We start from the raw sequence: 17233 nt of genomic DNA on the forward strand, positions 1-17233 counted from the left end.
CGGTCTGGAGGAATTTTCAGAGGGTGGTGTCAAGGTCCTGCTGGTCATGGCCGCAGATGGTGACATTATCGAGAAACGGGAATGTTGCCCGGAAACCGTACCGGCCAACCATTCGGTCCATCTCGCGATGGAAGACCGAGACCCCGTTGGTGACACCGAAGGGAACCCTTAAGAAGTGGTAGAGCCGCCCATCAGCCTCGAAGGCAGTGTATTTGCGGTCACTAGTGCAGATGGGGAGCTGGTGGTAGGCGGACTTAAGATCCACCGTGGAGAAGACCTTGTAATGCACAATCCTGTTTACCAGGTCAGATATGCGGGGGAGAGGGTACGCGTCCAGCTGCGTAAACCTGTTGATGGTCTGACTGTAGTCGATGACCATCCTATGTTTCTCCCCGGTCTTTACCACCACTACTTGAGCTCTCCAGGGACGGTTGCTAGCTTCAATGACTCCTTCCCTCAGTAGCCTTTGGACCTCTGACCTAATAAAGATCCGATCCTGGGCACCGTACCGTCTGCTCCTGGTGGCGACGGGTTTGCAATCCGGGGTGAGGTTCACAAACAGGGAAGGCGGATCGACCTTGAGGATCGCGAGGCTGCAGGCAGTGAGAGGGGGTATAGGGCCGCCGAATTTGAAAGTTAGACTTTGGAGTTTGCACTGGAAGTCTAACCCTAGGAGTGTGGCCGCGCAGAGGTGGGGAAGGTCATAGAGCCGGTAATTTTTAAACTCCCTTCCCTAGACCGTGAGGTTTGCTACACAAAACCCCTTTAACTCTACTGGGTGGGAACTGGAGGCCAGGGAGATTTTTTGGTTAACTGGGTGGATGGGGAGAGAACCTTGTCGGGGTGTATGAAGCTCTACATGCTCCCAGAGTCGATTAAGCAGGACGTCTCGTGCCCGTTGATTAGTACTGTTGTTGTAGCAGTTGAGAGTGTTCGAGGCCGGGACTGGTCCAGGGTCACCGAGGCTAAACGCAGCAGTTGAGTGTTCTCTTCGGGCGGTGTGCAGTCAGCCGAGCTGGGGTCCTGGGAGTCCATCCAAGATGGCGGCTCCCATTGGTCGCACATGGCCCTGGAGGAGGAAGATGGCGGCACCCGCTGGCCGCACGGGGACCGTGGAGAGGGTTGAGGTGGCAGTCCGCATTCACCACCAGAGATCACGGCAACCGCACGGGCCTGGCATACCACCACAAAGTGGCCTTTTTTACCACATCCCTTGCAGGTGGATGCGCGGGCCGGGTAGCACTGCCGGAGGTGCTTGGCCTGCCCGCAAAAGTAGCAGCAGGGCCCCCCGGGGTTGCCAGGCCGTCTTGCAGCACAAGCTTGTGGGGGGATGGGAGATGTCTCGGTGCCGGCTGCGGAGGGGTTCCACGCTGCCCAGGGGGCTGCCGCGCCGTCGGGAACATAAGCGCGGGCGTTTCGGGAGGCCACATCTAGGGAGCCTGCAAGGGCCTGTGCCTCCTTGAGGCCTAGGGTGTCTTTTTCCAGCAATCGCTGGCGGATTTGGGAGGACAACATACCTGCCACGAAAGCGTCCCGGATCAGAACTTGTGTGTGGTCGCTCACCGGAACTTGCGGGCAGCTGCAGTTTCTCCCCAACACCAGGAGCGCACGGTAGAATTCTTCCAGCGATTCCCCAGGGATCTGTCGCCTCGTTGCTAGCAGATGTCGGGCGTAGACCTGGTTTACCGGGCGAATATAATGTCCTTTTAGCAGCTCCATTGCTGCATCGACGTCGTCCGCGTCCTTGATGAGGGTGTAAATTTCCGGGATCACCCTCGAGTGCAGGACTTGCAATTTCTGTTCTCCCGTGGGTGCGTTTTTGGCCATTCCGAGATATCCGTTAAAACACGCCAGCCAGTGCTTGATGGTTGCCGCTGAGTGTGCCGCATGGGGGCTGAGTTGCAGACACTCCGGCTTGATTCGGACCTCCATCCTTTTAAATCTAGCTTATTAAATTGATGCACGATCAATGACCACTAAAGCGAGGTTGTAGTCCAACTGAAGGCTTTAATAAGCTAAATGTTTCCCCCAGCAGCTCAGGTACAGCAAGAAGGCTGCTGGGGTGGCACGGGCTCTTATACCCTGCCTTGCAGGGCAGGGCTACCATACAGCTTGACCGATAGGAAACATACAATATCTACCAATTGTGTTCCAGCATTACCAGGTACCGTAATACCTCTACACAGACTACCACAGGCATAAAATATCAGCTTATTAAATTTATTCTTTCAAGGGATGTGGGCTTCGCTGACTAGGCTAACATTTTAGCATCCTTGCTACAGATGCAATAGGATCTGAAGGATACTTCAGGCAAGACAGTTGATCATTTGTTCAATCAAAGTTACTGGAAATACACACGGCTTCAGAAAATCTGACTTGGCAACTGGCACCTCAGACCAATTATAAAGTCTAAATACATAGCGCAGAAATCACTTAAATACAGTGATTCTAGGCCCAAAACATCCAATTCATCAAGATGTTATTGCATATATTCAAAACGCATTTTACAGATCACAGTTATGTTCCTGCCAACCATCATCATTGAGATCTTCAAGCATATTCTTCCCTTCTAAATGATGTCTGTTATGAAATTTGAGAAGGAAAGATTTATAGAATACAGCACAACAAATTTTTTCACGAAAAAACTTGGGCTGGATTCTCCGGTACCCTGGCCATGTGTTTCTCGGCACTGGAGGCGGGATTCTCTCATCCCGCCACTTGTCAATGGGATTCCCACTGAAGCCACGCCATGCTGCCAGAAAACCTGCAGGTGAGGCTGCGCTGCCACGGGAACAGAGAATCCCAATGCTCGGAGAATTCCAGCCGTTATTTAAAATCAGCAGAGAGCAGGGGAAAGATGCAACAAAAGATATAACTTAACCCAGGTTACATTACCTCGTCCTTATTTCAGCTACAAGTCGTACAACTGCCATCACAGGAGTGGAGCCATCACCAATTGCAGGGAGTGAGGTCAGAATAGAGAGACTCCCTTCCTGTGGAAGCAACATGGACTGAACTGCCTGGACTACTTTCTCAGTGATGGACAGTTTATGCAAAGGCAAGGCCTAAAAAGTACATAAAAGATTAAACACAAATGTTAAGGTACAACTGTTAAGGGATTGCAATTTTTATTATGGTTTTTATTAAAACAACTAAGCCCATCAACATTTCTGGGGCACTACTTTCCCCCCATTTGCTTTCCCATGTTATTTCTCCTCCCTCTCAACAGCATACAATGAACTGCAATCAAGACAGTAGGGAGGGTGGCACAGTGGTTAGCACTGCTGCCTCGCAGCACCAGGGACCCGGGTTCAATTCCCGCCTCGGGTGATTGGCCTTGTGGAGTTTGTACTTTTCACCTCCGTGTCTGGGTGTTCCGGTTTCCTCTCAAAGTCCAAAGATGAGCAGGTTAGGTGGATTGGCCATGATCAATTGCCCTTAGTGTCCAAAAGGTTAGGTTGGGTTACTGGGTTAAGGGGATATGGTGGGGCCCCGACTCTAGGTAGGTATCCTTTCAGAGGGTCGGAGACGCGATGGGCCGAATGGTCTCCTTCTGCACTGATCCTCTATCTTCTATTCTATACCTTATAAGTGCTTCAAAATCAACCAATATCCACCTGTTGCTGTACCAGTTTGTTGCTTAAACTAGGAATGCACGTGATGCTTAAACTAGGAATCCACCTGTTGCTGTACCAGTTTGTTGCTTAAACTAGGAATGCACGTGATGAATCCCCAGTTGAAACCATAATCAAAGAATCCCTACAGCACAGCTGGAGGCCATTTGGCCCATCGAGTCTGCACCGGCCTTTGCTCCGACAGAGCACCTTACCTAGGCCCAATCCCCCGCCCCTTTCCCCATAACCCCACCTAACCTTTGGACAACATTAGCATGGCTAGTTTACATAATCTACACATCTTTGGACTGTGATGGAAACCGGAGCACCCGGACGAAATCCACGTAGATACAGGAAGAACGTGCAAACTCCACACAGAGAATCACACATCATCGGAATTGAATTTGGGTCCCTGGTGCTGTGAGACAGCAGTTCTAACCACTGTGCCACCGTGTTGGTGAGAAAACATGAGCTCATGTTCAAAATCTTATTACTTCGGGACTTATTTTACTAATCTGGGGCTGACGGAGGACTCAAATTAATCAAAGCAGCACAGAGCACAAATTGTTCAAAAATCTTCCTGCACAAATCATGAAACACATTATATGTGTTTTCAATTGTTTACATCATCCTGGATTAAGAAGACATTTAAATAAACCATATTTCTATTGGGGGATGGGGGCATATCGTGAGAAGAGGAGAGAGATGGGGACCAGAACAGCTTCACCACCTCATCATCATTAACATATCCAAATAAATGAGATGAAGGGGATTAAAGAATGTGATCCCTAACAATGTAACTGAGAGATGCCAGCACACAATGCAAATCAGTGGTAGAAGATAATTCTAGCAAGAGTAAGAACTTGCAATACAAGATATAAATGCAGGATATCATTTGAAGTCTGGCAGACCAATTTGTGTCTAGTGGAAGGTAGGCACCATAGAAGTACACCAGAATTCATTCATTGGTCAAAACCATGCAGCAATACAACAATGAACAGATCATTGTTAGGCCAATATTTCCACACAACTTAAAATTAGTAGTTCCCAAACAGTGGGTCGCAAACTCCAAAGCAGCAATGGTCAGAGACTCAAATTTGACACTCTTGGGGATTGGCTGTGAAGTCTCTCTCAATGTGAGCAATTTTTTTTTGCCTGTCTAATGAGCTCTGAGGCCCAATTGCTGACTCCCCAGCCTCCAAAATGTATCTAAGATGTTTCTTGTGCTTGTATCCCTGCTGCTTGAACCTCCACCCTGCTTAAATATACTCTTCCCATCACACCCTAACTTTCACTGTGGGGTTGCACCAAGTGTGAAGCATTAAAATAGGGTCACCGTAGAAAATGGATTGGGAAGCGCTGCCTTAAATGGTGGCCATTTCACGATAGCAGCAGCCCCAGTCCACATCTGGTTTCTGTAAACAACTAACCTCACATCGTGGATTACACAGTCTTGATATTGGAACAGTCACTGTGTCTGATGCTTTGGAAGCCTTTCGAAAATCAGACAAGGGGAGTCGGACTGTGGCAATCCCTTCTTGCTCATTAATAGAGGTCACCACTCCAATGCTTCCAGATATCCCCTTCCCTGAAACCTAAGAGAAAACATTAACTCATGTCCAAAAACGAAAGCAATGACATTTTAAGTGATTAAGGCAAACAAAACAATGTTGCATTCCCAGTTTTATTTTACAGGTTTAGAAGTTTAAGAACATAGGAATTAGGAGCAGAAGTAGGCAATTCAACCCTGCGAGCTTGCTCTGCCATTCAATTAGATCATGGTTTATTTCTTCCTGGTCTCAAAGTTTACAACACAGAAAAAGGCCACACGACAAAATTTGATGTCAGTAGCGACAGCCTCCCTCTCCCGCACAAACAAGTACAAATCAAATTTAGAAACCCTGTTCCAATTTATCCCTCAAGCCCTTTTACTTCATAGAAACAGGAGGCTATTCACCCCATTGGATCTGTTTTACCATTCAATTAGATCGTAGCTGATCCATACTCCCAACACTATTTAGCTGTCTTAGTTCCATAACTCTTAATGATCTTCACTGATCTAATCCAACATATAAAGTGACCTACTTTCTGTCTCAACTGGTAATTCATAAAGTGAATTGTACAGCCTCATAATTGTGTACAAGTTTCTCCTGACCTCTGCTCTAAATTCTTACATTTAATCTGTTCTCGATGCCCCCTTTTCTTAATGGTTCAACTACAGTAAAAACCTGCTTCCATACACACCATCCCACCTTTTTAGAAGTTTAAACACTTTCACCAGATCATCCCATAATTAGTGTTTTTTTGACAAAAGACAATCCAATATTTCAAATCTTCATATTTTGTATTTCCTCATAGGAAGTATCAGCTTTGCATATTTATGTTGAACCCTCCGCTGAAGACTAAACTTTTCCCCACAACATGGAGCACAATACCATACCATGCGCTAACTGAGATTATGGCTTTATACAGCCTCATCATTACCGTTTGACCGTTATAATTTATAACCTTTGTGAAAGTCTTGAATCCACCTGGCTTTTTAAAAAAAAAAACAGCTTTCTCAACTTTGGGTATTGCCTTTAATGTGTACCTCAGTTCACCCACAGAGCCTAGGCACAGAAAAAGGCTCTTTTTTACCAGAGATAATCACCTCATTGCCAACATTGATCACTCTCAAATATCAGGAAATTCTGGAAGTACTCACAAATAAACAAGATCAGTTTGGATGCATAATTGCCATTAAAATTTAATTTTACACAAAGGTCTTGCACATGAATACAAAAGACCCTGTGGACAATGGGTAGATTACCTGTACTTCAGATCCTATTTTAATGGTCTCTTTGAAGCCCCCAAGTGCACAAAGTGCTGCCACCGCCTGCCGCCCAATAGCCTGCAGTTTTGCCAACTTCCTCCCACTGCTACTTCCATTCTCCAGGACACTCTCTGCATATTTACCAAGCTGAGGGATGTACATCAGTGCTCGTGACAGAACCTGAGATGGAAAATAAGATTTCAGTAAGCACTTAAAAATGAACCTTGTATTTATAGAAGACCTTTAATGTAACAAAACACTCCAAGGCACTTATAATTAGGGTATGGAGGTGACCTGGAGGGAGGTTGTCGAGGTGATTGTGAATAATTATGTAGGCTTTTGAAGTGAAGAGTTCCTAAATGTGGAAGGTAGATCATTGTCACTGACCAGAGTAGAGGGAAAAGACAGAGAAAAATAGGATGTGGACAACATTCTTGACAAGTTTAATTTTGTGTTGAGAGCAATAGCTGAGGCCAGTGAAGAGGGAATTGGGAATGTTAAATTTGGGGGTAACAAGTGGCACTGGGGATGGATGAAAATTTCAGCAGTAGTAAAATACATGTACAGCAAAAAAATGATGTGGAAACAGAAGTAGAAGTGTTGGTGATGTAGTCTGAGATATTTGAAACTCTTAGAAGTTGAACATGCTGTGCAGGCTTGCAGGAAGAGAATGGATTAGGTTCTGACACATAGTGTTTCTAAAGGTGGCTCAAGATGATCGGGATTTGGTATCAATGTCAACATTGAGCTGCAAGTTCTGGCGCAACATTCCAGCACATACATTAGTCATGGCAGAATGCAAAGTATCAGTCAAGAGATAAAACTAGATATCACTGACACGCTGTAAACTGATAATGTTGCTGAGGACAATGTAAAGGTAAGCAATCCAAGAAAATTTGCACACCAGAAATGAACATGCAAACAAGGAAGGCCTGTTGTCACAAATGAGAATGCTTTTACCTCAACATTAGCATTCTGTACCTCCAGAAACAGCATGGTCTAGAATCCGGTCCTAACGCCTTCTTCAATGTCTTGTGAGGCTCAACAGAATCATGCTGAAGTTGCTCAATGCGGAGCTGAGCTTCAATGGCTCCATATATTTAGTTTGTTTCTGCTGACAGGAGTACTAACACTCGTGTGCCAATGGAAAACTGGGATTGAATGAATTGGCAGCTGGCATTTAATGAATTGAAAAGCAAAATTCTTGCTTAAAAAATCCTAAAATATAAAATTATCAAGTCCATTCTAAAATTGAGTCAAAAGTACTGGAAGTCATTGTGGTGAGACATGGGCTGTAGTAGGCAAGGTGCAAGTAAATGCTGCAGATGGCTTCAAGGCCACCACAAAAGAATATAGACTTACCAGAAACTTAATTATCCATCTTAAAACAACCCTCCTATAGAAGAACAGAGACTCTGATAATTGAAAATTTTCCTGTACTTGGTCGAACTGGTGAGTTTTATTGCTTGATCTACTTCGATTACCCAATCAACTGCCCATCACACTTACACAAGAGCCAAGTTTTCCCCCATTTGAAAAATGTGATATTACTGAAAAGCAAAATTACAAGGAGACAGACATTAATTTGTTTCTCAACCCAAAACCAATAACCAGAACTGCATCGATGCATTCTCTTGGAAGTGCAGATTACTGTCTATTTTGGTTGATCATTAACTAACGTCTATTAAATATTTTCTTAAAATTTTTCCAATTAAGGGGCAATTTTAGCGTGGCCAATCTACCTACCCTGCGCATCTTTGGGTTATGTGGGTGAGACCCACGCAGACACGGGGATCTATGAAATATTAATTAGATATTCAAATCAATTTCAATTATTTTTATTGTTGAATTACCAACTCAAAACATCTTTGCAGATAATAAAATTTCACAGTAAATCTTTTACTGCCTTTCCTCATTGTATATCACTTTCCTGAATTTGTTGCAAAAAGGCCATAAATCACAAAGACTTAAGAAGAGTTACTGAGATGAGGATCCATAAAAACAATCGTTAACTGGCTCAAAGTGTCAATAACAGTAAAAATTTGGAAAACAAAGTCAACATTCTTGCTTCTAGGCCTATGAGCATGCTTTTTGGTTTACTTACCTTTTCTGCTGTGGTGGTCCAGATCTGGGCAGTGCTGAACTCAGGAGCCATCAGTAAGTTGTGCAGCAGAGCAATCACCTCTGCTGCCATGCTGTTTGCCACATGGCCGCTAATGAATGGTCGGACTGGGTCAGTTCTGCAGGGACAGGAAAAACCAAAGAGTGTCACGTTTTCAAGTTTAAAAAAAAATAAAATCAAAGGGAAACATCCAGAATTCATGTCATAATCCAGTTTCAAAATTATTCTGGCGGGGAACCATTAAGTTTAAAGTTAAGATTAAAGTTTAAAGGGCAGCATGGTGGCACAGTGTTTAGCATAGAATCATAGAACTTACAGTGCAGAAGGCCATTCGGCCCATCGAGTCTGCACCAGCCCTTGGAAAGAGCACCCCATTCAAGTCCACACCTCCACCCCATCCCTGCAATCCAACCCTTTTGAACACAAAGGGCAATTTATCATGGCCAATCTATCTAACCGGCACATCTTTGGACCGTGGGAGGAAACCGGAGCACTCGGAGGAAACCCATGCAGACACGGGGAGAACGTGCAGACTCCGCACAGACAGTGACTCAAGCCGGGAATCGAACCTGGGACCCTGGAGCTGTGAAGCAACAGTGCTAACCACTGTGCTACCCACTAATTCTGTTAACACATTCCGCTAGCATAGCTTTTTGCCACAATCAGCACTTTCTTTAGCCCTGCACACTTCCATTAAAACTTCCTCTCTCATGCCCTATACATCTTTGCTGCAATCGCTCCAGCTCCCACCTAGCTCTGACTGTCTACTCTGCTCCAGCCACTCCATGCCTTCTTATACAGTACATAATCCATCACATTTCTCCCTCTCTTTAGCTTTGAAGAGTCATACGGACTCAAAAAAATAACACTTTCTAGTTTTTCCAGCATTTCCTGTTTGCATTTCGGATTTCCAGCACCTGCAGTATTTTTACTAGAATTTCAGGTTGCTGACCTCTTATTGACTTGAGACGTTAACCATTTTTCTCTCTACATTTGTTACCTGACCTGTTGAGTATTTCCAACATTTTGTTTTTATTTCAAATTTCCAACAACCACAGTATTTTACTTTTGTAGAAGTGTTTTTGTAATGTTGGAAACCAGAACTATTTGGATTAGCAGTATAAGGGTGGATGACTGAACTTTAATATTTATTATAACTCATTAAATTAATTCTCAGGAACTTCAAATTGTACATTTTGTTCCATCCCTTGGCTTCTCCTTCTACTTAAATGGAAAAGACCCTTGACGTTACTACTTTTATTTTAGCCCCTCTACAAGTTATCTGATGTCCTGCATTCCAGCTCTTGGTCCAGTAACCAGTTTTCCCAGTTCAAAAAATGAAGGTGATCATCATATTCATCAATAGCAGAGCTTGAATATCTTAACTGTCCTCCACACCATAAGGGCGCACTCCCTCATTATCTGGACTTCACTTCTCCTTTCCCTCTCACCATCTCATACCTGGCAAGTTCTGCATTTTTTTCTCGACAGATGGATGTCTGAGCTGTCTTCTTCTTATCGCCAGTTGTCAGTCCACTGGTTGCCTCCTGACTGGCAGCCTCCACTGGTGGTCCCACACTTACAATTAGCCCTGACTGCGCCCATTTGGTAGCCTTGCGCAAGGCCGCAACTGCCTCTTCTGTGATAACTTCGCAGTACCCGCTCTGCAAACCAAAAATATAATTAGTGTGCCCCATCAGGTGTATTTTGCCAACGGAACATAATTCTATTTTAAGGTGAACAGGAAATATGCATTCCACAGGCAAGTTGGAAGAATAAACAGTGAATAATCACAATTAATGTTGATTCACTTACTTGAATTCTCAACTTTATTCAAAATAAGAAGGAAAAAGTAGAGTTTTATACTCAGATAGAACAGTTTGTCTATTTGGGATGAGATTCAAAATGCAAAATGTTACGTATGGATAGCAACTAATTTATTTAGAAGGAACTTGGGTTTAATATATAGAAAGAGCTTATGTCCAAAGGAATCCATTTTGTTTGTAAAAAGGAGTTAAAGTGCTAAAGGACAGTGACTTATTTTAGCATACAACCACTCTAGTCCGATTTGCTTCAGTTGATAGACTTACAATAAAAGTTTTACATTCCTGATGCCAAAGGTCTTTCTGAGTGCAGACTGAGCCATGGAGACACTGAAGGCCCCGAGATTGGTCCCCAGTCTGTGCTGAGGACATTACAATTGTCAGAGTATTTTACAATGCTCTGAACTGGACTTCTCAATTTCTTACTTTAGTCATATCCCGATCCATCTTCACAACTTTCTCCATGTTGGCTCCAGTGCCCAGTCGGAAAGGGCGCCCCTCTGAGCTACTACAAAGGGGAGAGTTGAAATGATGTAAAAGCATAAACAGAACATTTTACTTCACAATTGTACTGTCACCTCAGTTGATACAGGCTATATCGCTCTCTGTATAGCCATGAAAAAAATCATCCAAAATATCTAGAACTGTTCAGGTAGTGCTCGAAAGCAACACCTTATCAGTGAAAATTCAGTTTAGACCAAGTCTAATTTTGCATTGAACTCCCACATTAAAAAAAAAGCCTTTTCACATACCAGCACTAACCCAGTCCTAATTTAGTGAACCATCATCAGCAGCTCAGTGGTAATTGCAGCTTAAATTTGAACCTTGATGATAAAGGAGCAAACTCCCAGATTTATTCATGATCTTTGTTAACCAACCAACTGTGTTTTGGGGCGGAACAAATGGTCTCTGAGCTACAAAGGGGGAAAGAAAGGAGGGCTGCTACTTTTGTTTCATTCTGGAAAGTATGCAAGTGTGGATTTCAGTTGATGACTAACAGGCATCCAAGCTCTAATGTTTCCATTCACAATTTGTGCTAAATCAGACAAAAGATTTTATCTGTATAGCTGGGCTGCGTGAGTGTGGACAGGACTGGAATAGATTGTGATCTTAGCCCCAAACCTATGGTCAAACAGCCTGCCGAGATTCCCTGTCCAGGCTTACATCAAACCTTCAGGGTGAGATGCTTAAAAATAGTCAGTGGCGATGGACCACAACCCAGCATCTTCAGGAGGAGGAGGAAATAGGTGTGGAAACAGAGAACAGTACTGCTGCACCCACCTGAGTAATGGCTGAAGGACTTCATGGGATGATTGATCTTCGCGTTTATGAATTAATATCGACAGTTTACCATCTATTGCCTCACTTTCCTCTCCACCATCCTTTTCAGATTTTATTGAATTCTTTGGGCTGGATTTTGTAAAGGAAGAACCAGCTTCTGATGTGCTGGGAGACAGCACAGTTTGACACCCTGAGGACAGAGTGTTAAATGTTCAGGTTCTGAAACAAACAGATCTGGCCAATAATACTGCTCTGTTGCAGTGCCAGTTTTCCTGCAAATTAGACTACTGAAGCTATTTGAACACTCGAGGCAAAAACTGAATTATGTAATTTCCTCATTTTACATGATTCAATTCTAGCCCCTCCAAATAATTAATGGACAATAGTCAGTTTTTGATTCTCACCAACAGTAATTCCCACTACGAGACTTAATATCTATCCCAATAAATAAACTGGCCTGTGCTGTTATCGGTTCGTAGCTGGAGCAACAAGATTGTTACACCATGCCTCAGCGCATTTGGGTTAGTGAAGAAAAGAAAACGCCATGTCTGCCTCGGATCAACAATTTATCAACTGTTGCAGAGTTTGCATGGGTAGATTTGAGCTCAGGCTAGGATAAGGCTTAGCCGTGGACCCTTTGAGGAATAGCCTACTGACATTAAATTGCCTCGGCACACAAGAAAAGAATGGTCACTACTGTGAGCACTGGAGCTGATGCCCAAAACAACCTTGCACTAGCAAGACCACACCTTGAGGGGAGGAAGGACATGGGAGGGAGATACACGAGAGGAAACAGAATCCTTGATTTCAGGTAAGTAGCAGCTTTTAGACTCCCAGAGCTGTGTGGGATGACTTATCTTCACATTTATGCATTAAAATATTTGAGTAATCATGAGGCTAAAGCCACAAAGTTGATTTAAAAAACATAAATCGTAAGCTAGTGCCAATCATGGTGATGCTAATACCACACCAGCTCCAGACATCGGTAACCCCTTCTTTCTACAACTTTGCTCTCTGTGACAGTGCAGAAATCTCTTGGACCTGCCTACGGCGCTGAGGACCCTGGTTCGATGCCGGCCCTGGGTCACTGTCTGTGTGGAGTTTGAGCATGCTCCCAGTGTCTGTGCAGGTTTCACCCCAACAACCCAAAGACGTGCCTGGTAGGTGGACTGGCCACGCTAAATTACCCCTTTATTGGGAAAAAATATTTAAAAAGAAAAACAAAACAAATTTCCTGGACTTCAGCATCTGACCGTGCCCGAGAGCCAAAAGGTTGTCGTTGCCTGAAAGCAGTTCTTTCAATATAAAAATATACACACAAGGCTCCACATCACTTGAAAACCAAGAACACACCAAGAACCAATGACTTTCATAGAAACATTTCTTACCTTAAAAAAAGAGTTTGCATACTTTAATTACCTAAATTGAACTGACAATCTTTGGAGTGAAAGAGAACACCACTTGCCAAATCCAGGTCAAGAACAAGTAGATAGATTTAAAATGGTTTGAGAGGGGGAAGGCAGATTAGTAATACTAAGTGGCAAAAGTTCTCTTCCAATTCAGCTGCACATCTAGCCATTGGTCAGCAACTCACCTGGTACAACATAGTCAGCAAGTTTAGCCAACAGAAGTGATGCAATATTTGAAGCAGGATCACCAGGGTCATCCTGTTCATTGTCCAGGGAAGGTACAGAATAGCTCCATGGAGGAAGTTCCACATTCCCACAATCTTCCACACTCATGAGAGGCAAGGCAGCACGGCAAAGTTGAAGAATGATGAGCACTAGCTTGGGGGATGGTCGCTGGTCTAACAACAATGAAAGGAGCTTTGACACGCAGGCAGGCTGGCTGAGGATTGCTTTACCAATTTGACTTCTGATGGGAAGATCAGAGATAAAGTGCATGATTAAGTGGCTGATAAATAGATTTGCTTCACAAGTTTCCAAAAATCATATATGCAGTATATATTCCAGGCAAGACAACCTGTGCTTGAAAAATCAGGCTAGATTGTCAGTCACTTTATTCTACTTGACATTTTCATCTATTCAGATATTACCTCCTACACCAAGTTTTACAAATGATGAATAACATAGAAAACATTCTAAAAGTCACACGTCAACACTAAATAAAAATGCGAGTCATTGTAGCTTGCACTAAAACATCTAAAGGATCCAGTTGTTGTGGTCCATGTCGGTACCAACAACATAGGCAAGTCTAGAAAAGAGGACCTGTTTAGAGATTATAAAGAGCTAGGATTCAAATTAAAAAACAGGTCCTCAAGGGTCATAATCTCCGGATTACTGCCCGAGCCACGTGCAAATTGGCATAGGGAGGCAAGAATAAGGGAAGTTAACACGTGGCTGAAAGAGTGGTGTGGGAAAGAGGGGTTCCTTTTCATGGGGCACTGGCATCAGTTTTGGGACAGGGGGACCTATACCGTTGGGATGGTCTCCACCTGAACCGAGCTGGGATCAGTGTTCTGACGAAAAGAGTAAATAGGGTGGTCAATAGGACTTTAAACTAGAGATTGGGGGGGGGGGGGGGAGAAAGAATCAGGGAACCAAGAGATGAAGTAATCAGTGGGAAGCGTAGCTGCTTAGGAATACAAAAAAGCATGAAAAGACAAAACTCAGGAGAGGTTACGATAGTCCCAATCCCACAAAATATGACACAGTGTATGGAAAGGCTCAGTAAACCAAGGTCCACCACACTAAGAAAACAAAAAGGGACAGTCAATAGAGAATTAAAGGTGCTATATTTAAATGCGCGCAGTGTACGGAACAAGGTAGATGAGCTTGTGGCCCAGATTGTGACTGGCAGGTATGATGTGGTAGGCATCACAGAGACATGGTTGCAGGGGGTTCAGGACTGGCATTTAAACATCCAGGGATTCACAACCTATCGAAAAGACAGAGAGGTGGGCAGAGGGGGCGGGGTTGCCTTGTTAATTAGGAATGAAATTAAATCCATAGCACTAAACGACATAGGGTCAGATGATGTGGAGTCTGTGTGGGTAGAGTTGAGGAACCACAAAGGCAAAAAAACCATAATGGGAGTTATGTACAGGCCTCCTAACAGTGGTCAGGACCGGGGGCACAAACTGCACCACGAAATAGAAAGTGCATGTCAGAAAGGCAAGGTCACAGTGATCATGGGGGACTTCAATATGCAGGTGGACTGGGTAAATAATGCTGCCAGTGGACCCAAGGAAAGGGAATTCACTGAATGTTTACAGGAGGGCTTTTTGGAACAGCTTGTGATGGAGCCCACGAGGGAACAGGCCATTCTGGACTTAGTGTTATGTAATGAGCCAGACTTGATTAAAGATCTTAAAGTAAGGGAACACTTAGGAAGGCAGTGATCATAATATGGTAGAATTCAATCTCCAATTTGAAAGAAAGAAGGTAGAATCAGATGTAAAGGTGTTACAGTTAAATAAAGGTAACTACAGGGGCATGAGGGAGGAACTGACGAAAATCGACTGGGAGCAGAGCCTAGTGGGAAAGACAGTAGAACAGTAATGGCAGGAGTTTCTGGGAGTAATTGAGGACACAGTAGAGGTTCACCCCAAAGAAAAGAAAGGTTATCAGAGGGGGGAATTAGGCAGCCATGGCTGACACAGGAAGTTAGGGAATGCATCAAAGCAAAAGAGAAAGCCTATAATGTGGCAAAGAGTAGTGGGAAGTCAGAAGATTGGGAAGGCTACAAAAACAAACATAGGAGAACAAAGAGAGAGATAAGGAAAGAGAGGATCAAATATGAAGGTAGGCTAGCCAGTAACATTAGGAATGATAGTAAAAGTTTCTTTAAATACATTAAAAACAAACGGGAGGCAAAAGTAGACATTGGGCCGCTCCAAAATGACGCTGGTAATCTAGTGATGGGAGACAAGGAAATAGCTGAGGAACTAAATAAGTACTTTGCGTCAGTTTTCACAGTAGAAGACATGAGCAATATCCCAACAATTCAGGAGAGTCAGGGGGCAGAGTTGAATATGGTAGCCATCACAAAGGAGAAAGTGCTAGAGAAACTAAGAGGTCTAAAAATTGATAAATCTCCAGGTCCAGATGGGCTACATCCTAGAGTTCTAAAGGAGATAGCTGAAGAAATAGTGGAGGCATTAGTTATGATCTTTCAAAAGTCACTGGAGTCAGGGAAAGTCCCAGAGGATTGGAAAATCGCTGTTGTAACCCCCCTGTTCAAGAAGGGAACAAGGAAAAAGATAGAAAATTATAGGCCAATTAGCCTAACCTCGGTTGTTGGCAAGATTCTAGAATCCATTGTTAAGGATGAGATTTCTAAATTCTTGGAAGTGCAGGGTCGGATTAGGACAAGTCAGCATGGATTTAGTAAGGGGAGGTCGTGCCTGACAAACCTGTTAGAGTTCTTTGAAGAGATAACAAATAGGTTAGACCAAGGAGAGCCAATGGATGTTATCTATCTTGACTTCCAAAAGGCCTTTGATAAGGTGCCTCACGGGAGACTGCGGAGTAAAATAAGGGCCCATGGTATTCGAGGCAAGGTACTAACATGGATTGACAATTGGCTGTCAGGCAGAAGGCAGAGAGTTGGGATAAAAGGTTCTTTTTCGGAATGGCAACCGGTGACGAGTGGTGTCCCGCAGGGTTCAGTGTTGGGGCCACAGCTGTTCTCTTTATATATTAACGATCTAGATGACGGGACTGGGAGCATTCTGGCTACGTTTGCCGATGATACAAAGATAGGTGGAGGGGCAGGTAGTATGGAGGAGGTGGGGAGGCTGCAGAAAGATTTAGACAGTTTAGGAGAGTAGTCCAAGAAATGGCTGATGAAATTCAACGTGGGCAAGTGCGAGGTCTTGCACTTTGGAAAAAAGAATAGAGGCATGGACTATTTTCTAAACGGTGACAAAATTCATAATGCTGAAGTGCAAAGGGACTTGGGAGTCCTAGTCCAGGATTCTCTAAAGGTAAACTTGCAGGTTGAGTCCGTAATTAAGAAAGCAAATGCAATGTTGTCATTTATCTCAAGAGGCTTGGAATATAAAAGCAGGGATGTACTTCTGAAGCTTTGTAAAGCATTAGTTAGGCCCCATTTAGAATACTGTGAGTAATTTTGGGCCCCACACCTCAGGAAGGACATACTGGCACTGGAGTGGGTCCAGCGGAGATTCACACGGATGATCCCAGGAATGGTAGGCCTAACATACGATGAACGTCTGAGGATCCTGGGATTATATTCATTGGAGTTTAGGAGGTTGAGGGGAGATCTAATAGAAACTTACAAGATAATGAATCGCTTAGATAGGGTGGACGTAGGGAAGTTGTTTCCATTAGCAGGGGAGACTAGGGCCCGGGTGCACAGTCTTAGAATAAAAGGGAGTCACTTTAGAACAGAGACGAGGAGAAATTTCTTCAGCCAGAGTGGTGGGTCTGTGGAATTCATTGCCACGAGGGCGGTGGAGGCCGGGACGTTGAGTGTCTTTAAGACAGAAGTTGATAAATTCTTGATTTCTCGAGGAATTAAGGGCTATGGAGTTGAAATCAGCCATGATTGAATGGTGAAGTGGACTCGATGGGCCGAATGGCCTTACTTCCGCTCC

At 43.9% G+C, this 17233-nt stretch overlaps 1 protein-coding gene across 1 annotated transcript in view; it reads right to left on the reverse strand.

The window, feature by feature from the left end:
* LOC140397295 (probable E3 ubiquitin-protein ligase HECTD4) overlaps positions 1-17233 on the reverse strand; it is a 561188-nt gene that overhangs the window by 164828 nt on the left and 379127 nt on the right. Inside the window, 8 exon segments of the mRNA XM_072486148.1 lie at positions 2896-3065; positions 5045-5209; positions 6424-6606; positions 8531-8666; positions 10010-10212; positions 10798-10879; positions 11653-11842; positions 13247-13527. Of these exon segments, the coding sequence (XP_072342249.1) occupies positions 2896-3065; positions 5045-5209; positions 6424-6606; positions 8531-8666; positions 10010-10212; positions 10798-10879; positions 11653-11842; positions 13247-13527 (1410 nt within the window).

The sequence above is a fragment of the Scyliorhinus torazame genome, chromosome 1 (assembly GCF_047496885.1).
Source record: "Scyliorhinus torazame isolate Kashiwa2021f chromosome 1, sScyTor2.1, whole genome shotgun sequence".
NCBI classification, from domain to species: Eukaryota; Metazoa; Chordata; class Chondrichthyes; order Carcharhiniformes; family Scyliorhinidae; genus Scyliorhinus; species Scyliorhinus torazame.